The sequence below is a fragment of the Rhinatrema bivittatum genome, chromosome 2 (genome assembly GCF_901001135.1).
Source record: "Rhinatrema bivittatum chromosome 2, aRhiBiv1.1, whole genome shotgun sequence".
NCBI lineage: Eukaryota > Metazoa > Chordata > Amphibia > Gymnophiona > Rhinatrematidae > Rhinatrema > Rhinatrema bivittatum.
In genome coordinates, this window is record NC_042616.1 from 330,634,095 (window position 1) to 330,658,612 (window position 24,518).

The following is a 24,518-nucleotide window of genomic DNA, read 5'->3' on the forward strand; positions in this document are numbered from 1 at the left end:
CTGCCAGAGTTATTTTGGGCCAGTGAATACAGCCACCAGAAACCAGGTAAGGCCTACAAATTTCTAGTAGGTAGGGAAAAATAGGAAAACTGCATGGGCCTTGCCATCTTTATCTACCATCACACTGTAGACTTTTTTTTGCTGTCTCCTGAGTTTCATAAGGCACAAAGTAGGGGAAGTGACAGTGCTGCTAGCTCTGTTTACTGCTTTATCACAGGCGAATTTTCCCTCCCTGCAGATGATGGCATAAAGAGACATAGCATTCAGGGACACTGCACCATTGTACAGCGAGCCAGGAGCAGCAAATCCTTCAGAGGTACATTGAGAAAATAAAGATATCCGACAACTTCTGCTACCGATTGTCCAGGCCTTCTCTTCTGGAACAGATTAGTAAAAAGCACAGAAATCTCTCTCCCCAGTGAATGTCAGATAACTCTGCATGCTAGCGATCAGGATTAGGCTGCTAACATACAAACCACGCGCAGACATGGTGCGGTACTCACGGACACCCTCGCTGCCATAGGCCAGGCTGGGTGGTACGGTCACTATTCGCCTCTCGTTCACGCACATTCCAATCAAGGCTTTATCCATCCCCGCAATCAGCTGCCCTTTCCCCACAAACACATTGTACGTTGAGCCACGGTCGTAACTGGATGGGAAACAAACAATAAGAAAAAGGCTGAAGTATAAGCATTATTGAAAAGATAAAAAACAACATTAAAAATGGATAAATAAGGGACAAGAAAAAGAAAAGTATTTTGTTACGTTCTGAAGCAGCCCTGCTACTTACTATAAATTTTACCATCTGCAGAGAGCTTTAGGACAACATTATCTAACGAGGGAAATAAGGGAATCTTTTCTATTTACACTAATAAGTTTCCAAAGGACAATCAGTGACCTAAGGTCAGAAGGGATTGGCAGGAGTGGCTGGGTCAATCATGCTCCTCTTTCACGTTCCCTCCCACTCCCTGGCACCACTCCAATTTGCCAGGCCCTCTAGCCCCAAGTGACGGAATGGAGCATGGAGGGTTCAGGAAGCAAGAGGACAAATAGAATCCTTAACCCCCTCTTCCCACCCCACCATTTAAATAGATTTCTGGAAATTAAAGGAGCCCCAACACACACACATCTCAGTTTTAAGAAACACGTTGAGCAAGGACTTATAGTAACTCTCCATTCCAGTCATCTCTTTTCTCGGTCCCACGTTAAGCTGGATTGGTTGGTAGGAAAAAAAAAAGATATTTTTACACACTAGCTAAATTTCAATAGCAACCCCAATCACACACACACACACACATACAATGCTTATGAGACATTCACAAAATGTGCTCAAAGAAGGGCCCCTGGTTTGCAAAATGTTTGAGCCATGTAAATGACCAAGTAAATGTCTGGAAATATTTGGTCTACAAGAATTTTTTCATCAAGCTGCAAAATCTACCTTATAAATGGGCTCTGACCGACGGCCTGCAAATGCGCAGTAGAGAGCAACTCTACCGCGCATGCGCAGGCAAGAGAGCACGTCGATCAGAGCACAGCGGCGCCGGGAGGAAATGGAGCCGCGCGAGTGCCGCGGCGAGGCGCGCACGCGTGCGAGAGAGAGAGAGACCCATGGCTCTGAAGGACGGAGAGAGAGCACGTCGGTCAGAGCGGAGCGGCGGCGGGAGGAAATGGAGCCATGTGAGGGCTTTGGCAAGGCACGCGCGCGCACGAGAGAGAGACCCCGCGGCTCTGACAGACGTGCATGCAAGATGAGTGCAAAGGGACAGAGGGTGGAGGGAAAAGAGGATAGTAAAAGAAAGGGGAGGCCCAGAAAAGGGGAAGTGGGAGAATAAGGAAGAAAAGGGTGCTGAGTAAGTGAGGGAAAGGGGAGTGTAATGAACAATGAGGAGAGAGGGAGGCTGCAGGGGCAGACCAGCGGGGAATAGAATGGGAAGGGGCTACAGGGAGGACCTGTGGAAGAAAGGAGGAACATTGGGAGGATGACAGATGAGGAGGAGCGGTGGGAGGGGGTTGGGGAGATGGGGGAGCTGGAGGAGGGAGCATTGAGTGCAAGGGGGGTGCAAAGGGAGAGAGGGTGGAGGGGGAAGAGGATAGTAAGAGGAAAGGGGAGGGCCAGAGGAGGAGGAGGAGTGGGAGAATAAGGAAGAGTGAGGAGCAGTGAGGGAAAAGGGAGTGTAATGGAAGAATGAGGGGAGAGGGGGGCTGCAGGGGGCAGACCAGCGGGTGATAGAATGGGAAGGGGCTGCAGGAGAGGACCTGTGGAAGAAAGGAGGAACTTTGGGAGAATGAGAGATGAGGAGCTGTGGGAAAGTGAGAGGGGGAGGGGTTGGGGAGATGGGACAGCAGAAGAGGAGAGGGGAGCTGGAGGAGGGAGCATTGAGTGCAAGGGGAGGGCAAAGGGAGAGAAGTTGGAGGGGGAAGGAGTACACATCCGGACACCTCCACACACAACACTTAGCTGGCATTTGGAACAAATGCCCGTTTAACGGGCTTAACGGCTTGTTAAGATGATATTTGCATTACCTCGGGAAACAATAAGCTTATTTTATATGCTGTGAAGAAATTTACTCCCAAGAATATGTTGCACATCTCTGAATTTTTCAAAACCAAGGTGATTTCTTACTATTTTAAATCAGGCACATAAAAAAAAATAAAATACAGTTACAATTAAAAAAAAAAAAAATTCTTTCCACCATCATTGCATTAACAGTGTAGTCATGATATTGAAACAAAAGATTACCAAACACACATGGAAAAACTGAACCTTAGCAAAAGTTTCCAAATGATTACATCAAGTTAAAGGAAACCAAGACAACTTTATCATGTCATCTATCACAGTCTAAGAGAATAGGAAAATTAGGTTCTTACCTTTGCTAATTTTCGTTCCTGTAGTACCAAGGATCAGTCCAGACAGCTGGGTTGTGCCTCCTCTCCAGCAGATGGAGTCAGAGAGAAAACTGAAAACACCCCCTAGATATACTGGTGCGCCACCTGCGATCCTTCAGTATATGTGATATCAAAGCAGAGATAACGACAGGACCACTGTAGCCACTGTCAAATTTTATCGATATATTTTAGAACTCATTGGCCAGAACAAGCAAAAACTTCCCTGAGGAATAACAAGGAACAAGCATGACAATAGCCATGACAACAACAAAACAATGACAACTTACCGCCGAACCTTGGCAAGTCGCTTGAAAAAACAGTTTGATAAAAAATTAGTCATCGAGAAATCGGAATACGAGCGGACTCCCAGACACCATGGGCGGGCGTCTGGACTGATCCTTGGTACTACAGGAACGAAAATTAGCAAAAGTAAGAACCTAATTTTCCTTTCCCTGTACGTACCAGGATCAGTCCAGACAGCTGGGATGTACCCAAGCCGCCTTACCTGGGGTGGGACCCCGAGAGTCCCGCTCGAATGACGCTGCTTCCAAAAGACTCCGCAGGCGGACCATGAACGTCCAAGCGATAATGTCTGGCAAACGTATGCCGAGATTTCCAAGTGGCTGCCCTGCATATCTCTTGGCAAGACACCAACTGATTCTCTGCCCACGAAGTCGCCTGAGAACGCAACGAATGAGCCTTAAGTCCCTCAGGAACAGGCTTACCACAGGCAATATACGTTGACTCAATCGCGCCCTTCAACCAGCGCGCGATAGTAGTTTTGGACGCCTGAAGCCCCTTCTTGGGACCATTCCACAACACAAATAGATGATCGGACCTGCGAAACTCGTTAGTAATCTCCAAGTACCGCAGGAGAACCCGACGGACATCCAAACGCCTCAAATCTCGACCTTGAGAAGACTGCAGCTCCTCCTCCGAAAAGGAAGGCAATTCCACTGTTTGATTAACATGAAACGCCGAAACCACCTTTGGCAAGAAGGAAGGAACGGTGCGTAAAGAGACTCCCGACGACGAAATCCGCAAGAATGGTTCCCTGCACGAAAGAGCTTGCAGTTCCGACACCCGACGAGCTGACGAAATGGCCACCAGAAAAACCGTCTTGAACGTTAGGTCCTTCAGCGAAGCCGACTTAATAGGCTCAAAGGGGGCCGAACACAGACCACGGAGAACCAGGTTCAAGCTCCAGGTAGGACAGGGAGCCCTCACAGGAGGACGCAAGTTCCTAACGCCTCGCAAGAAACGAGCAACATCAGGATGACATGCAAGAGAGAGTCCCTCAACCTTACCTCTCAAGCACCCCAGTGCTGCCACTTGAACCCTAAGCGAATTGTATGCCAAACCTTTCTTCAGCCCGTCCTGAAGGAACGTAAGAATATGCCCCACAGAGGTACGCTGGGGCGCAATGCCTAGAGTACCACACCAGGTGTGAAAAACCTTCCAAACCCTAGCGTAAGCAAGCGTAGTAGAAGATCTGCGCGCCCGCAAAAGAGTGGAAACCACGGCATCCGGGTAACCTTTCTTCCTTAGCTGCCGCCGCTCAAAAGCCAAGCTGCCAGACAAAAGCGATCCGCCAGATCGAAAAATACCGGACCCTGACGGAGAAGATTTGGAAGATGGCTCAGCCGCAGTGGACCGTCCACTGCTAGATTGACGAGATCCGCGAACCACGGGCGACGTGGCCACTCCGGAGCTACTAGAATAACCAGACCGTGATGGGACTCTATGCGCCTTAACACCTTCCCCACTAGGGGCCACGGAGGAAACACATAAAGGAGTATACGACGAGGCCACGGAAGAGCCAAGGCATCTACGCCCTCCGATCCGTGGTCCCGCCTGCGACTGAAGAAACGCGCCGCTTTCGCATTTAGCCAAGTCGCCATCAAATCCAACCGCGGAACCCCCCAACGCTGAACGATGAGGTTCATCGCTTCCGCCGACAGCTCCCACTCTCCGGGATCTAGGTGCTGCCGACTGAGGTAGTCTGCCTGCACGTTGTCTACCCCTGCGATGTGGGTGGCCGCGATGCGTGATAAATGACGTTCTGCCCAGGCCATCAACAACGCCGCCTCTATCGCCACTGCCCGGCTTTTTGTGCCGCCTTGTCGATTTATGTACGCCACCGTGGTCGCGTTGTCTGACAGAACTCGTACTGCTTGACCGCGCACAATCGGTAGGAGGAGACGTAAGGCCAGACGTACCGCCCTGGTCTCCAAACGATTGATGGACCAGGTGGACTGGAGGGCAGACCATGTCCCCTGAACCGCTCGGGACTGGCACACTGCTCCCCAGCCATACAGGCTGGCATCCGTTGTCACCACCCTCCAAGACGGAGGCTCCAAGTCCACTCCTTGCAGAAGATGGTCCGGGGTTAGCCACCAATAGAGACTGGCACGGGCCGGTTCCGGCAGAGGTAACTCCAGTCCGAAATCCTCGGATATGGGATCCCAGCGAGAGAGGAGAGCCCTTTGTAACGGTCGCATATTTATTTATTTTTATTTATTTAACTTCTTTTACTATACCGACACTCAAGACCAGGTCTTATCGTACCGGTTTACATTAGAACAAGGGGAAAAATCAATTAACGTATAAGTGGAAAAGAGAAGTTACATTAAAACAGGGAGAGTAAAAACATATGCGCATATGCGCAATATGCGCATATGCGCATATGCGCAAAAGCCCACGGTACCATCTCCAGAGTAGACACCATATGACCATATGACCAATGACCTGTAAATAATCCCGTGCCGTAGGAATCTTCTGCCGGTCCATCAGGGTCCGCACATGTGTCATTAGATTGACCATGCGTTGATGAGATAGAAACACCCTGCCTAACAAGGTATCGAATCGGGCGCCCAAAAACTCCAACTGTTGGGTCGGTACCAGTCGGCTCTTTGCAAAATTGACTACCCAACCCAACGCTTGGAGCTGCTGCACCACCAAGCCGATCGCCCGTTTGCACGCCGCTTCCGACTTTGCCCGAATGAGCCAGTCGTCGAGATAGGGATGTATCAGGATGCCCTGACGACGCAAGGAAGCCGCCACCACTACGAGAACCTTGGTAAACACCCGAGGAGCGGTCGCCAATCCGAACGGAAGGGCACAAAACTGGTAATGGTCCCCCATTACCATGAACCTCAAGTATTTCTGATGACCTTCTCGGATGCCAATGTGGAGGTATGCCTCGGTTAGATCCAAAGAAGCCAAAAACTCTCCCTTGTGGACGGCCGCAATAACAGACCGGAGCGTCTCCATACGAAATCGAGACACTTTGAGAGCCTTGTTCACCGCCTTGAGATCCAAGATTGGTCGAAACGTGCCCTCCTTCTTCGGAACCAGGAAGTAAATGGAATACCGACCCGTCCTTTGCTGGGCCGGCGGGACCGGTACCACCGCCCCCAGAGCCTGCAAACGGTCTAGTGTTTGAGCGATTGCCCGTCGCTTCTCCAGGGGACCGCATGGCGATATCATAAAGAGATCCCGGAGGGGACGTACAAAATCCAACTCGTAACCATGGCGCACCACATCGAGGACCCATTGATCCGACGTTATTTTGACCCACTCCTCCCAAAATCGGGACAACCGACCTCCGATAAGCTGAACCGAGGAGTGGGCCTGCGCGCCTTCATTGAGCTGGCTTGGTGGAGGCGAAGCTCTGCGAAGCTCCCCCACAGGGAGGCCGCCTGCCACGAAAGGAAGAAGACCAAGGAGACCAAGACTGGGATCTCGCCGGTTGCTTCTGGGAAAAGGAGCCACCTCTTCCCATTCGAAACCGTCGCTGCCCCCGAAAACGAGCTCTGGCACTTCCAAAAGACCGAGCCTGACGTGGTTTGTCCTCTGGTAACTTGTAAACCTTATTATCTCCCAGGTCCTTAATGAGCTGATCCAACTCGTCACCAAACAATAGCTTACCCTTAAAAGGAAAAGAACCCAGGCGCGCCTTGGAAGAAGCTTCCGCCGACCAACGACGGAGCCACAGTAATCGTCTTGCGGAAACTGCGGACGACATAACACGAGCCGAGGTCCGCAACAAATCATATAAAGCATCCGCTGTATAGGCCACTGCCGCCTCCACGCAGTTGGCTTGCTCCGCCTCGCCGGGCGGTAGCTCCTGCGAAGTAAGCAGCTGCTGAACCCAGCGCAGGTTGGCCCTCTGCACCAGGCTGCTGCATGCCGCTGCCCGGACCCCTAGGGCTGCCACGTCAAAGATGCGCTTTAGCAAAACCTCCAGCTTTCGATCTTGAAGATCTTTAAGGGCTATCCCCCCCGTGACGGGGATGGTGGTATGCTTGACTACGGCCGTTACCGCCGAATCCACCGAGGGGGTCTTTAGGAGATCCAGGGAGTCCGCCGGTAGGGGATACAGCTTTTCCATCGCCCTGCTCACTCGCAGCGAAGCTTCTGGGACCTCCCACTCCTTAGAAACAAGTTGTAACACCTTATGATGCAAAGGAAAAGTCTGAGGGGGGGCTTTCAGGCCCGCCATAGCCACGTCCCCCGTGGAGGTGTCCGCTTCCAGATGCGGGGTCGGAAGCTCCAACTCCTTCAGCACATGGAGGATTAAAAATCCTAACTCCTCTTTGCTGAACAAGCGGCGCACCTGGGGGTCGTCCCCTTCAACTAAACCCGGATCGCTCCCGACGAACGAATCCGGGTCCCCCGAAGGATCTGGCAAGAAACTTTGGTCGCCCTGACCTGTGCCCCCCCCCCCCGCGGGCTGGGGCTCCCAGCCCCCGCGTTTCCTGCAGCCGGCGGACGGGGGTCATGGGCCCCCTGGTCCCCGGGAGCCCGCGGACGAGGGTCACTATCCCTCACACTCCCCTGATCCCCCACGATCCTGGGAAGTTTGGGAGGGGGGGGGCCCTCAGCTTCCCATCCTGCCTCTGCCTGCAAGAAAGCCTTGTGCATTAAGAGCACAAAATCAGCCGAAAAAGGCACCGATCTTTTTAAATCTGTCCTACCTGCACCAGAAGGGGGAGGGGCTGCATCCTCCTCCAAAACAGGCGACGTTTCCGCCCTTAGATCGGGCAGCGCGGGAGAAGGGTAGGGATCCTCCTCCGATTCAGAGAACTCCGACCGCCGCGTGGCCAAGATGGCCGCCGCCCTCCTCCCCGAGGGAGGAGGGGCCGAAGATCGCGAGCCCGGCGGCTTGCTCTGCCGCGAAGATGAAGGAGGAGAGAGACAGCTGCGGGCAGCGCTCGACCCCCCCGAGGGTCCCTCGCCCCCGGGAAGACATCGGGAGCAGAGACCCTCGCGGGAGAGTCGCGCCCCTGCCCTCCCGCAGGCCGTGCAGGCCGAAGACCGCGGCATCCCGGGACGAAAACGAGGCAGACAGCAAAATCGCGCCAAAATGCAGGTAAAGGAAAAAACGTGGCTTGCAATGCGCGCCGGGCGACACAGCCACCCCCTCCGGAGTCCACAGAGGCACGGCAGGCCGGGGCTACAAAAAACGGAGCTCACTGCCTGTCACCAACGGGTCTTAAGTGGCTCGAAGGCAGAAAGAAAAACCTTAATCTTTTTTTTTTTTTTTTTACACTAAAACCCCCTTCAGGGCAAAGGGACCCTGGTAATTAGGGGGGAGGGTGACCGGCCCACCGGTAATCTCTCCCCCAACCTACTGGGACACAGCAATCCGGGAATTCAAGGAGGGCAATGCCCTCTGTGCCTGCCCTGCCACTTCGCTCACGCTGGCGCTACACCAAATAAAAACCAACAAACCTGACGGACAACACTGAACAACACAGATCAGAAGGTAAGTAACCACTTGTTCCAGCCAAAAGAGCAATTCCCAGCACGAACAACCTGACCAGGACAGGACCGCAGGTTATGCCTCTCAATCTGCTAGAGTCAGAGAAAATACTGAAGGATCGCAGGTGGCACACCAGTATATCTAGGGGGTGTTTTCAGTTTTCTCTCTGACTCCATCTGCTGGAGAGGAGGCACAACCCAGCTGTCTGGACTGATCCTGGTACGTACAGGGAACCTCCTGATACTAATAAGGATCTCAAACTGCATCAGTCAATCTCACAAATCAAAGAATAAATTCATTTTTCAAAATTATTGGCAGAATCAGAATGGAAACTGTCAATCTATGGCGTACGCTTCCAGAAAAACAACACAGTAAATTCTAACAGAATGTAACCGTTGTGCGATAAAGCTTCCTAGTATTGAAATTAATTCAAACCTTGATCCCATAATCCAAGCAAACACAAAAGCAGGCCTTCAAGAAGCATGAATATCTGTGATGATGATGAGCTGGTCGCAGGATAACTCCGCAGCCAGCTGTCTCACCCTAGGACACTGCGAATTCCATCGGCGGCAGGGATGTCGCCATGATGCCACCCCCTTGCTTCCGTGTGCCGTCCCTAGCAGCATGCGTGCACCACTGCAAAAAAAGAAAAAGGCCCCACGGCAAAATGACAGCAGCAGCACTGGGTATTTAAAGCCCAGCTGCATTCCCTCAGCTACAGGTCCCTTGCCATGCTTGCCATCAGAGAGACCCGTCTTCCAGTTGTGTGAGCGTGCACACCCACGTGCATATACAGCTTCCATTCTCCCCCCAGCCCCCCACAACAGGAAAGCCCAAGGGGCCAGCCCAAAGACATAAGGAGGCCCAGGGCTTTGGTGCTCATCCCACCACGGCCCGGAAACAGGAGGCCATGTGTGTATGTATGTGGTATGTGAGTGACAGAGCATGTGTGTCTGTGTGAGAGCCTATGTGTGTGTTTATGTGCCTGTGAGAGCCCATGTGTCACATGAGGACACACACACACAATGTATCTGTGAGGGAGAGGGAACCTGTGTGTGTTAGAGAGAGGGAATGTATGAGAGAATGAATGTGTTATTGTGCATGTGTGAGAGAGAAGATAAAATTTGTGCGGCCCCACCCCTCCCAATCCACGACAAACTCAGAGTTACTGGAATTCAGAAGATCACAGGTAAAGAGAGCAGGAGATTTTTTTAAATCCTTATTAGTTTTAATTATTAGGTGTAATTTGATAATTCTGCTTTTTTGGGGGGGGGGAATAGAACATTTTTTAATTATTGGATTTTTTATTCATCAGATATTTTGAAATATTTTCTGGGATACTTGTTTGAAATATTTTTATGAATATGATTTTGCTATTATGATTGTTTTATATTTATTGATTTTTATTATTTAATGTTTTTATGAAGAATGATATGTTTGTTTTTCCATTGTTGCTCTGCATGTAGAGGCTGGTTTGTTGTGGGCTCCAGTTCAATTCTTCTCAGCACGTTTCTGTTTATACTTTCTGATCTCTTTATTCTGTATTTAGTCAAGATCTCTCTGTGTTCTGCATATGTGACCGAGGTAAGGTATTTTGCTGGCACGTAATTTCTGTGTAAGGATCTATAGCAGCCTGGTTTCCTAATAAGAGCTTTTATTGGTGTTCTAGGGCCTGATGTCATATGTGCAGTGTTGCCTTTTAATAGATAAGGTTGTCAGGGTTATTTTGGTATGGGAGGTTTACTATATTGTAATAGTAATTCTGTTTGAAGTCCACACCCAGCATGCATTACAAAAAGCCTAATTCCATAGGAGTTCCAAGTGTCTTTTTTGCAGTTTTCTGGTAGGCGCCACAGGAGTGCATGTAAATATAATATGCATGTTGTGTTATTTTTGCCTCAGCAGACTGTACTTTTGAATGTTCTTTTTCATGTAAAATGTATTATAAATGCATAATTTAATTGTGTGTGTCAGTAAAGGATGTGGGGGGTGTGGGGTGGCATTCATGCAAAGCTGTAAGGTTTGCCTAGGGTACCTAATATCCTTCCCTATCCATGGGTTCTGGGGTGGGGTGTCAGTTTTAAAAAAATATAGATTGCAGGACGGAGCTGGGCTTTATTTGATGGGCCCAGGGCAGACACTGAATGAATTGGGGGGGGGGGGGGGGGGGGGCAGCAGAGTAATTTTTTGCGCAAGGCAGCAAAAAACTAGCACCGGCTGAACCTTCAGGGGAGGAGACTGGTATAGGTGAAGCCTAGGACCTCACCCCAGTCAGAGCAAGTCTGACTGGGGTGAGGTCCTAGGCTGTCGGTGTGAGTCTAGTGAGTTTGCCTGCTAGGCCGTGTCAACCACGCCACAAGTCTAGGGCTCACACTCCATCCCATTCTGCAATGCGGGAGATTCAGATTTCACCTGATCCAAAAATTCCCGCACAAAATGACATGACCACCACAAAAAAATAAAATGTCAGACTCATGTCGTCTCTACCCACTCCAGCCAGGGAATCTGTATGTGCAGTGAAGTGATCTAACCATCAATAACTTTTTGTTTACAACCAATAGAAACCCCCAGGCCTCTAACCATCTGAGTCCAGATTCACAGTTCCTTTAATAATCGAACAAGGAAGGGTCTCATCTCTATACTTAACTGTTAAAATACCATGATAAAAAAAAAAAAGCAGATCCCCTTCACTTTAAAAACTGTTGCTGGGACAAAACACTGTCAGCATTCGTTTTCCTTGGATGTCAAACCACATTAACATCTTTCAGCAGAGCATTCTTGAACTGCAAAGAAACTGAGGCTGCAGAGTTGAATTTTCCTTCTGTACAGTAATAGAGGAGAGTGTTCAAACTGAGATGCCAAAAAACTTGCGGGACTGTTACGAAACTTTAATATATTCAATGATTGGGCTATTCCTACAGATCAGTCAGAATGTAGAGGCAACTGTGCCTGACATGCATAAGACAGCATGGGATAAGCAAAAATTATTCCTAGCTGTAAACTGAAGGGAAAGCCAACATATCACCAAGAAGGATGCAGTGCAAAAACTAGATGTACCTCATGGCTCTTATCTGCTATTAAATTGTATTTTTCAGGTTTTATCCCTAGCATTTAATGGACCCTTTTGCACACTGAAGCTATTTAAATAGACAAACCACTGAATTTTTGGGACAGAGGATTATACAGATATGGGACTTTGAGCTGGCTTATCCAAAAGCCAAGTCTTTCCTTTATAAGTAATTTCTTTAAAACGTGGTTTGGACTTTTCAGTACAACACCCTTGACCTCGGGGCTTAAGGAGATTAAAAAGGTCTATTTCTTTAAAAAAAAAACAACCAAGTTTGCAACAGACAGTCTTGCAAACATTGGTGTGGAAAGAGCTGCACCAGGCCTGCATTATACAAAATTATCCTATTTATAGCAGACTGCATTAGATGCTAATGATCAGATGTATTAAAAGAATTTTTCCCATTTTGCATCTTTGGGAGAAATGTTTAAGGTATCTCATCCTTAGTGACAAATTTGGAATTAATCTATAACTTATACCAGTGGTTCTCAATGTGTCACCAAGGGTCGGAAGGTGTGTCACCAAAAATCCGACATAGCAAGCCTATGCTTTCTATAACAGCCACATGTACTTGCTGCTTGAGGAGAGGGCAGAGTAAGGAGCCGGAACCTAAAATTCCTCTGTTGCTGCTTTTCCCTCAACCCTGGCAATCACTGCCACCACCAATCCAAGCCAGAAATGTTGCAGGCATGCTGTATCCTCCCCCACCCCCCTTCTTGGAGTTTCAGTTTCCTCCACTGATGATTAGCCTTATATATGGTCTTTTATTCTGTATTAGATAAGAGTCAGTCTGCAATCTGCATGTTTGACAAAGGTGAGGGATTCTGCTAACCAGGATATAGATTCTGTGTAGGAATCTAGAGCAGTCTGGCTTTCTTTGTTTTTCCAATAGTAAGTGTACTGGGTTCTATATTTCCAGTCTTGCTTTTTCATAGGTAAGGTTGTTGCTGTTCAAATCCTGGATGTTAGTACTCTTATGGTATAGCTGGTATGCAAAATAATTTCTAAATGGCTTCCTAGCAGGTTTTCATGTTATTTCACAAAGTGGCTGGCAGGGAAGGGATTTTGAAATACTATTACTGAGGGGATATCAGAATCTGAATATATTTTTTGTATGGTGAGTTGAAAGAGGAAATTTCCTAACCCCGCTCTGTATAAACTCCAGAAGAGGTCAGAACTTTGAGATTGACAGTGAAATGCCTGAGAATTTGTCTGTATTGAAAAAATGTGCTGTATATGCATATCAGTCCCAGATTTCTCACTGATGCAGTAAGCAAAGATTACAATTTTTTGTGAAAAAAAAACCATTTAATAATGATATTTTATAAGCAGTTATTGAAATTAAAGAATGTTATCTTTCTCCTGCATCATTTTCAACAATAAAATATCTAGGATTTTTTTTTTAGTATAGCTGTTAAATGTAGTGTGCAATGTTTCACACATGTGAGCATCATCTGTCAGGTGTGTCATGATGGAAAAAAGGCTGAGAACCACTGACTTATACAAATGCTGCACCAAATACCAATTCTAACCTCCTGATGGTAAAGTTAATCTAATACCAACAAAAAGAAATTTTAAAAAATATACTGGAAGGGCTGAAAAAATAAATAGCACTAAATGACAGCCGTTCCTTTTCAATTACAACTAGTATGCTACTAGTTAGATGGAAAACAGTCGTGCCTCTTCAATAAACTATTATGCCACTGGTTCCAAGACCTCCAAATTTTTGGTTTGGGGTATTGTTTCTTATGAGTTTCTTCAACCTTTGGCAACTATTATCAGAATCATTATGGAATCATTTCACTTCTGGTATATAAATGCTGCCATTTGTGTGTCTTTTCAGCATGGACAGTACTAGTGTGAGCCAAAAGTTGAACCTATATCACCACAAAGACATTTTCCCTGAGAACTTTCTGATCTCGAAACATTGTCCATGTCAGATTCTCAGTTTTGTTCAACGTGGTGGGACATCTGACACAGCAAGATAAGCAGCAGAGGCCTATTTGTGAGTTGGATGATTGATATCAACAATGCATTTCATTTTATAAATTTGTGGGAACATTAGTGTTGCTTGGACAACAAATGCCAATTACTTGACGAGGGTAAGTGGTTTTCTGCACTTTGGTCACTATGGAGTAGATTTTCAAAGGGCCGCACGAGTAAATCCCGGAGTTTATGCTCGTGGCTGGGCCTTGCGTGCGCCGGGCGCATTTTCAAAGGGGCTTGGCCACGCGCTTAAATGCCGGGCCTCTTTGAAGGGGCAGGCCGGGACAGCGTCATTGATCGCTGTCCAAGTGGGCGCAACTTACCTCAAGTCGGACCCTGAACTAAATTGGAAAACAACAACAAAAAAAGCAAAAAGGATTTAGGGGAAGGGGAGGCCGGGATGTGTCGCCGCACCGAAACTGCATTAGTCTCCTCCCCTTGCGCGCGCCGCCCTCATATGTGCGCACAGCCCCTGGATTTTCTAAAATGCGCGCGCATGTTATAAAATCGGCGCGTCCATGTGCTCGCGCCGGAAAGCACACGCACATGGACATGTGTGTGCACCTTTGAAAATGTACCCTTTAACCTACAAAAAAGAGAATTATGAAAAACAGGATATTTACAGATGTCTATGATTAAACATGGGGACTATGGAGAACTGACAGCATTCTATTAGTTGTATCCCCATCTCTTGTCATCATGGCAATTTCTCATATTTACAGTTGAATTAATTTTTGTCCTGGAACCAGTGGCATAATAGTTAATTGAAGAGTATTGGCTGTTTTCCGCCTAACTAGTGGTTAACTAGCTGTTATTGGAAAGGAATGGCTGTCATTCAGTGAAAATTAATATGATACCATTAGTATTAATAATAATGTTAGCCTAATAAATCTTACCCAGCCATAATAAAAAATAAAGTGAAGAGGGTTTTGTGGTAAGAGATATTTGCTAATCAAATGAAAACTAGAAACAGAGAACCACAGAACTAGGATGACAGAAAGAGATCACACAGCCTATCTAATCTGCCCACCCACACACTATTCAGCTTTACAATCCTCACCAATCCCTCAGAGATCCTCTGTGTTTATCCCAACCTTCTTGAATTTAGATACTGTTCTCACCTTCACCACCTCCACACGGAGGCTGTTCCATAAATACACTACCTTCTTTTTAAAGAAATATTTCCATGTAGAGTATTCCTGCGTCTACTCTCTTTCAACCTCATCCCATGACCTCTCATTGTAGAGCCTACTCTTCTTGGAAGTGCTTAAATGTTTCCATCATATCTCCCCTATCCCACCTTTCCTCTAAGGTATATGTGTTTAGATCTGTAAGTCTGTTCCCATATGCTTTAAAATGAAAAGCACTGATCATTTTAGTAGCCATCCTCTAGACCAACTCCAACCAGTCTATATCTTTTTGAAGGTGCGGTCTCCAAAACTGTACACAGTATTACAAGTGAGGTCTCACCAGGGGCCTATACAGGGGCAATATCACCGCCCTTTTTCTACTGACCATTCTTCTCCCTATGCAGCCAAGTATATTTCTGGTTTTTGCCATTGCCTTATCCACCTGTTTGGCCACCTTAAGGACTTCAATTACAATCACCCCACATCCCGCTCTTCTTTTGTGCTTCAAAGAATTTCACCTCCTGCACTTTAGGTCTTTTGTATCCTCAATGCACGTTTTAGCAAATAATTTTAGCTGCCAGACCCTAGATCGTTTCTCCAGGTTCACTAGATACCTCCTCATGTTTTCCACATCTTCCTGGCTGTCAAACCTGTTACAGATTTTGGTATCTCAGTAAAAAAGACAAACCTTTCCCAATAATCCTTTCACTGTGTCACTCATGAAAATGCTAAAGAAAAACAGTTCAAGGACCTATCCCTGAGGCACACCACTAGTAGCATCCCCCTCCTCAGAATAAACTCCATTTACCATTACCCTCTCTCACCTCCCACTCAATCAGTTTCTAACCCAGTTACTTTAGAATCCATACCAAGGGTGCTCAATTTATCTATAAGTTGCCTATGCGGAATCATATCAAAAGCCTTACTGAAAATAGATCTAGCGCTCTCCCCTGATCCAACTCTCTGGTCACCCAATCAAAGAAATTGATCAGCTTCATCTGACAAGACCAACCTCTGGTAAAAACCATTCTGTCTCAGATCTTGCAATCCACTGGATTCCCGAAACTTCTCTATTCTCTGTTTTAGCACTGATTCCGTTCATTTGCTCACCAGAGGTCAGACTAACCGGCTTGTAGTTCCCAGCCTCCTTCTCCTCACTTCCACTTTTGTGAATAGGCATCACATCTGCCCATCTCCAGTCCTCCGGAACTACCCAAACTAATTCACTTTCTTTATTGTAACTGAGAATGTCAAACAAGCCAAGATATGACTCTGCTTTCATTTACTCAGCTTTCTCATATGCTTCAGAACTGTTTCGCAGGATACAAGTCCAGGTGACAATGAAGGTTATTCATGTGGGGTTACTATCATTTACTGCAAGAAAAGCTTGTCAGATGTTCAGATGCTTCAAAATTATTGGTTCTACCGGGGTGGGGGGGGTGAGGAAGGAAAGGTTTATGTTCATACAATTGTTTTGAATTCACACGAATCTGTACATTCAGGATCCACTTAGTGAACATAATCGTGCCTGGGAGGAGGAGACCTACTACCATACAGTATAACATTTTATCTAATATTGCAACAAAAAAGTCTTCTGATTTCCTGTAACGTCCTAGATATATTATATTATTTCAGCTGCAAGAGTTTCATAGCTATATTTCAAACATACCATGTTCTATGATGTATGCATCATATGGAATAATTTAATCCCTCCAGTTGATATAGATGAGTTTTAAGACATTTCATATCTTTTGAAAGAGAATAATGAATGTTTTGATCAGATTCTGGAACCTTATTGGGCTACATAAAGGGCCACTGTTTAATTATACCTAGGGGATACCACATGGGGGTAATCTACCCCTGGTCAGCATAATTGTTTTGGAGTACTTGCTGAATGTTTTATGATTTTTTGGGCTGTTTAATTACTTGTTCTTCATACGTAAAATGTCACCACTGTACTTTTTGTTCTATAAATAAATAAAATTTGGGCACTATATAGACGCGGACTGAAACGGCTGCCTAACGCCGGAGCTCCTCTACCCCGGCACATTAAAACCTTCACAAAATGCGATCTCAGCCTCCCAACTGCCTGTGTGCCAGCAATGACAACCAAACGAAAAACCGCTGATTTAAAGCAGTTCTCATTTAGTAAGTGTGCTTCCAGGCTCCTTGGGGAGGATAACAATCCATCACAGTAGGTTGCAGCCTGCACAGGAGAGAGAGAAGCAGATGAAGCCACGCTCGATTCAGCACACGGGCCCAGCTCACACAATCTTCCTTCGTGGGATGAGCTCTGCAGCTGCTTTCTAGAGATTTGGGCAGATATGAAGCAGCACAAGGCTGAATTGTAAGTGTCTATCATGGAGATCCGCGAAGATCTAGCCACCATGGTAGCCAGAGTAGATGAATTAGACCTGCTTCCCAACTTCATCCCTTAGTTGACCTACATAGGGAGAAATTTGTCCCTCAATGGATCACACTTGAGCAGGCATTAGTAGGGGATATGCCTCTTTCTGCTCTTCCTTGGCAACCGAAATCCTCCTGGTGCCCTCTTAATTGCCTCCCTTAGCCCTGCATAGTACCTTGAGATTGTGGTGCCAATGGCGATCCAAGTTGGTAGGTTCTAAAACTTATTTCCAATTATCCCATTTATTTCATAATACTGCCTTCCCCCTGGGGTCGCAACGTGGTACTTTTAGTAAGTGGATGGCTAATGCTGTTTCACGTATAAGCCATTGCTTTTTTCAAGGGTCTGTCCTACAATTTCCTGAGCTTCAAGATAAATTTCGGTTATCGGCAAGCCATTTCCTGGAACATGCTCAACTTAAACATTTCCTTGATTCGATTCACCATAAGGGTCTTTTAAACGAAAGCAAGTCTCTAAGAACATAAGAACATGCCATACTGGGTCAGACCAAGGGTCCATCAAGCCCAGCATCCTGTTTCCAACAGTGGCCAAACCAGGCCATAAGAACCTGGCAAGTGCCCAAAAACTAAGTCTATTCCATGTTACCATTGCTAGTAATAGCGGTGGTTATTTTCTAAGTCAACTTAATTAATAGCAGGTAATGGACTTCTCTACCAAGAACTTATCCAATCCTTTTTTAAACCCAGCTACACTAATTGCACTAACCACATCCTCTGGCAACAAATTCCAGAGTTTAATTGTGCATTGAGTGAAAAAAGAACTTTCTCCAATAAGTTTTAAATTTGCTACATGCTAACTTCATAGAGTGCCCCTAGTCCTTCTAATATCCGAAAGAGTAAATAACCGATTCACATCTACCCGTTCTAGCCCTTGTGATTTTAAACACCTCTATCATATCCCCCCCTAACCATCTCTTCTCCAAGCTGAACAGTCCTAACCTCTTCAGCCTTTCCTCATAGGGAAGCTGTTCCATCCCCTTAACGTTTTGGTCGCCCTTCTCTGTACATTCTCCATCGCAACTATATCTTTTCTGAGATGCGGTAACCAGAATTGTACACAGTATTCAAGGTGCGGTCTCATCATGGAGTGATACAGAGGCATTATGACATTTTCCATTTTATTCACCATTCCCTTCCTAATAATTCCTAACATTGTTTGCTTTTTTGACTGTTCCAGCACACTGAGCAGACAATTTCAATGTGTTGTCCACTATGATGCCTAGATCTCTTTCCTGGGTGGTAGCTCCTAATATGGAACCTAACATTGTGCAACTATGGCATGGTTATTTCTCCCTAAATGCATCACCTTGCTCTTATCCACATTAAATTTCATCTGCCATTTGGATGCCCAATTTTCCAATCTTCTATTTGAAAATTTTTGTGATCCTACTGATCACATGAGAGGCACAATTTTAAAAATCTATGACATCCTTAACGGCCTTTTACGTGAAACACCAAAGCATATTAAATCTTGGGATCTTGATCTGGGAGAATCACTAAGTAATGAAAATTGGGATGCTATTTACCAAGCCGCCTGGACATGCTCTATTTTCTGCCTCTTTACAGGAGAATTGTTTTAAGCTATTGTATCATTGGCATATTATTCTGGAAAAAATGCATTGTATGTATGCGTCTGAATCTAATTTATGCTGGAGAAATTGTGGCTGCATTGGCACATATTTTCATTTTTGGTGGCAATGTGAGACAGTCAGGTCCTGTTGGGATAAGCTCTTTCAGTGGATTACCCATGCTCTGGGGTTCCTGGTGACCAGAGATCCACGCAATGTGTTGCTAAACCTCCCCATAACTGGTGTGGATAAAAAAGTCCAACTGCTCTGCCAATTCATTTTTGTGGCAGCTAGAATTGAGCTAGTGCTGTGCTGGAAATAATCTGAGACCATTATCCACCATTTGCACACTTGCCACCATCTAGATTACCTTATTGCTATTCAAAATAATTGCCTTGCCAATTTCAAAGCTATCTGGGAACCTTTTTTACGATGTCTTCATACCCAAAGATCTCCAGGTCCATGAGATTCAAGATTTTAATAACCAACAGGCCAATTCAAAAATAACTGCGGGAGAGCCGGCGCTCCAAAGTGAGTGCCCGCTCTGCCAATGCGCGCCCAGACACCTCTCCTGGGCGCGCGATTCAGTATTTAATTTAGTGCCGGTGTTAATAAGGAAACACTAGGGACACTAGCGCGTCCTGAGCTCCTCCTTATTGGCGGAAGTGGCGGCTGTCAGCAGGTTTGACAACCAACGCTTAATTTTACCGGTGTCAGTTGTTGAACCCGCTGACAGCCACGGGTTCGGAAAACGGACGCCGGCAAAATTGAGCGTCCGTTTTCCAAACCGCGGGCAGATTTTTTTTTTTTTAAAGAAGTTTTTTTTCTTTTTTAATTTTTGGGGCCTCCGACTTAATATCGCTATGATATTAAGTCAGAGAGTGTACAGAAAAGCATTTTTTTTCTGCTTTTCTCTTCACTTGCCCAGTGCCGTCTGAAATTAATGCCTGCCTTTGGGCAGGCGTTCATTTCTGAGAGTAAAATGTGCGACTTGGCCGCACATTTTACTTTCTGTATTTCGGGTGACCAACTAATAGGCTCATCAACATGCATTTGCATTTGATGAGCGCTATTTGTTTCGGGGGGGGGGGGTTGGCTGCATGGTTTCCATGCGCTATTACCCCTCACAGTATGAGGGGTAATAATAGCGCATAAAAAATGTGCAGCCAAAGGGGGGCTAAATGGTGCGCTCGGCCTAGCGCACTGTTCTGTATTGGCCTGAAAGTTGCTAGCCTTTACACTGATTTGATATTATCCCCTCTAGAGTTTATGCCCTTAGTGGTTATATCACTAGGCACACCTCTCCAGAGTATAATCATTTCTCTCGTTTACCATATTTGATTATAACTCACATTTTTCTCTGCACCATTATTTTATTTCTTTTCTCTCTCATATTCCTTTTGGCTTGTTGACAAATGACAGACACAATGGAAAAATGTATTTATGTTTTGTTATGTTTATTGTTTCATGCTGAGCATCTATAAAAATGTTAATTACAAAAAAATAAATAAATACAATTTTAAAAGTTTGGGTTTTTTTTTTTTTTTAAAAGGATGAGTTTTAAGGCCAAAGATAGGTATTTTACTATCAATTTTTTTTTTACTTCCAGGCAGAAATATGTTCTATAATTGCTATTGATTTCCGAATAGTAATTTGAAATTACAACGGATATCACAACGGATATGCAGTATGTATCTATATATATTATACACTTGGCTCATTAATTGAGCATCCCTTTTCCTAACCTGACCACCAGCAGTATTTTCTGCTTTTCTGTTATTTTTTTGGGCTCACTCCTCAAGAATGAATGCCTGCTCTGGGCAAGCGTTAACTTTTGCAGGTTAAAATGTGTGCACTGGGCACACTTTTTTTTTTTTAAATTGGGGGAGAATAGCTAATAGTCTCATCAACATGCATTTGTATATGATGAGCGCTATTACCTATACGGGGGGATGGGCTGGATGCACTTTTGAACACAATAATCCCCTTATAGCTTAAGGGGTAGTTAAACAGTGCGCTCGACTGAGTGCACCGAATTGCATTGGCCTGTGTATGCGGCAAGCTAATACATCAGGAATTAAAAAGTGCGCACAAACCAGAAAGCTAGAAAAAGAAAAGGTACACAGCAAAACATTATTTATATGTACAAAAAAACATGCTGTGTATGCAGTTAGATGCATATCTCATGCTCAGCAGGACCTGTGCTTGAGATTTATATGTATAGAACAGGAGTGCTCAAATGGCCCTTGAAGCCTCCTAATCAGTTAGGGTTTCAAGATCTCTCTAATGAAAATGCAGATTTATTTGCATGCACTACCTCCTACATATGCAAATATTTCTCATGCACATTCATTAGGGATATCCTGAAACCCTAACTGACTAGGAGGCTTCAAGGGCCAACCACTCCTGGTATAAAATATGCTGTCCACTCACAAAAAATGTCAGTGCAGAAAGCATATTTTGTGTGTTTAACTCATATTTTTGTGCACAAAGCATGTTTTCTGTGCATAAAATTCTAACTACAGGTCCCAGCAATGGAATTCCATGTGCTGCCCATAGACTTAATATTAACCCTGGAAACTTTACTTCAGCTCGGACTAGGAGTTAAGTTTCCAGCACTAAGAAAACATAAGATAAGTTAGCACATCTCTCTGTATTAGGGAGTAATAGTTAATGCCTTCGTGAGTATGGGATTTGCATGAGAAGGTGCTAAGGAATCCATGCAGTTCTATGCTAAATTATCCTTGCTGCATCAGCAGTAAAGTTTTGCACAAAAATTGTGCACACAAGTGAGGGTTAAAACTGAGCTCTCTGCCTGTTTCAGAACCCTGGATTATCTTTTTTGAGGGGCACATGAGCAAGGCAAGGACTGATGTTTGCAGTGCAGCTGAGGGACGAGACGAGGTTCAGGACCTTTGCTGATCTACAGGAAGAGTTCAAACTGGTTGAGGGCTCAAGAGCCTTGTACCTCCAGCTTCACAGGAATCTCTTACGTGTGACAGAGGTAACACAACCTCCCTGAACACCTAACTTATGGAATCTTACTTTATCGATATAGATGCAAAGAAGAAAAGGTTTCTTGCTTGTGTATCGGGGTATTCTACTAGCTACGTTTGGGAACAGTACAAATGCCCGACTCTCTGGAACTAAGATCTGAACCTCATGCTCACTGAGAAAGATTGGACGCTCCTTAACCTGTGCTGTAGCCTGAGGGCAGATGCAATACCGTGCCCTCAGGCTACAGCACAGGTTAAGGCGTGTCCATAACTCCTGATGCAATAAGGGGATCAGCGCATCCAAAGCGTGCGTCCAAACCAGGGCGTAGCTAATAGCACTCATCACATGTAAATGCCATGCTGATGAGGCTATTAGCTATCCCCCCCCCCCCAGTGTAAAAAAATAACAGAGCGCCCGACGCACACATTTTAGCTCTCAAAAATTAATGCCAGTTCCGGAGCTGGCGTTAAGTTTTGAGGAGTCCCAAAAGCAAAAAATACTGTTCCTGTGGTTCCTTCCAAATACCGTGGCGATATTGGAGAAACCACAGAAAGCAGCAACGTGAAAAAAAATATCTTGACAGCAGTCAGGTTAGGTAAACGGACACTCCATTTTACGAGCATCTGTTTTCCTAACCCACTTCTCCAGGGCACCCAATGCCGAGGGAGGCGCTAGGGGCAGACAGTTTCCCCTAGTGCCTCCCTTTTAATGCAGCAGCTCATTTGCCTACTGCATCGCACGCCTAGGAGAAGTAGATGGGCAGGCATTAGGAAAGCGGACGCTCAAGCTTGAGAGTCTGTTTTTCCCAAGCAGATATTGCATCGGCCTGTATATGTGCTAAAAGAGTAGAGCTGATTATTGGGTTGCTACACAGGACCTACTGCATGCCAGGTTACTTGGCAGATATATTTGGCGTAGTGAGCCCCAGCTCCTGGAGGGAGTGTATAGCTTTGGGCTCCTATTTACATATGTAGTGGGAGTATCCTGGGACTGTCAGTTCTGGGCAGCCGTGACACAGGAAGTCTCTCATATCCTTAGAAGCCCCTTTTATTTGCCACAAGCTCTCGGGCTAGTTGGTAAATGGTCAGGTTCAAGGGTCCCAGTGAAGACTAGGGGTGGTTATGGTTTTGTAAGAATGTGAACCCTGGGCCGGGGCGAGAGGTGTCTCTGCCCACAGGGAGGAGCCCTGCGAGCCTCACCGCTGGCAGTCGTGGTCTCAGTGGTCTCGGACACAGCTGTATGGAAGAGACTATTATACAGGAAGGAAGGCAAGCCCGCAGGGCGGGAGTTGAAGAGAAAGCACAGTTCTGAGCAGAGGGGAATATCACCGAGGTAAATATCCGGTAGTGGCCCTTAGAGCGGGGTACGCCAGGAAGTCTCTTCAGAATTGTAGTAAATACCTCAAATGTGCAGATCCGGTAGTGGCCCGCAGAAGATGTCCATGCTGCAGAGGTGAAGCGTAGATAGTCTGAAGTGCAGGGATGAGGGTCCTGTGGAAGGAGGTGGTAATACCCTGCAGCGCAGGGTATCCTGGAGCGACTCCTACTGGAGAGGATACGGTAATGGCCCGAGGCACAGGTTTAAGGTTTTCTTTATTTTTATACTGTCATATCAGTAAAACCATCATAACAGTGAACAATAAATTAAGGCATGAAAATATAATAATAATAATCAATTCCTAAAACAGATAATAACAATAAGATAATAAATGGAGCATCGTAAACATCATGTGAACTTTAAATTAAACATTAAAATTAATAAAGTAAGAGAGGAATAAAAGAAGTACACCATAGAGGATTACTCAGTAGGATAGATATTGTTGAAGTCCGAAGTTTAGTACTCACAAAGGTGGTTCCAGGAGACTGTCCCGGGAGCGGGACAGGAGCAATCCAAGGCAGAAAGGCCTTCCAAGGAGCGGATAGCCAGGAATGCAGAAGGGCCCCCGAGGAGAGGGTACCCAGAGCATCACACGCCAAGTCGGAGAACTGGAACCGGAAGTCCAAGATGGAGCAGATTCATCAACGAGGGAACTCCTTGCTAACTCGAAGCATAGAGCCAGTCAGCTTACGAGATGAAATCATTCGGACGGGACGCCCCCCAAGTTTCTTGCCATGGCGTGTACAAAGGTGACCCTTGTGCACGCGCGGCTTAGGAGATACCAGGAACAAGATGGCGGTCAGGGACACCAGGTAGGTCGGCGGTGGCCGCCATTCTTCCCAGAATTGACGATGCAGCAAAGAGAGAGGTAAGCATGAGAGGTCGCAGCTGTCTGCGACTGACGGGCATAACAGGGGTCTTGTTTCTCCATTGCTCCTGGCAGCCTGATTTTCAAATGCTTCTAGGTGGAAAGCTAATCCCAGTATGGATAATTGGAGAGCTCCAACAAGAACTATAGCTGACACTGAAAAGGTTACGTTACTGTTTGATCGATCGTAAGAGCAAATTTAATGCTATTTGGGACTGTTTTTATATTATATTATATAAAAACAGGGACTGCTGTTGACTATTGTTTCTCTGTCTTTCTACAAGACAAGCATTTTCTCTCTTCTGCCTTGGAATTTTAGGTCATGTACGAACTCATACTTTATGTAAAAGCAGATGACTGTATGCAGCTTGATAAATAAAAAATTTTCTTTTTGCTCCAGTGAGGAAACTAACTAGTTCAGGGCTCTGTTCCTGCTAGCCTGGTT

General features: G+C 45.9%; 1 protein-coding gene across 1 annotated transcript in view; it reads right to left on the reverse strand.

The window, feature by feature from the left end:
• The window catches only part of FKBP9 (FKBP prolyl isomerase 9), a 72,291-nt gene that overhangs the window by 35,972 nt on the left and 11,801 nt on the right, over window positions 1-24,518 (reverse strand). The window contains exon 2 of the mRNA XM_029589785.1: window positions 504-649. Coding sequence (XP_029445645.1) covers window positions 504-649 — 146 coding nt within the window. The remainder of the gene's footprint in view (window positions 1-503; window positions 650-24,518) is intronic.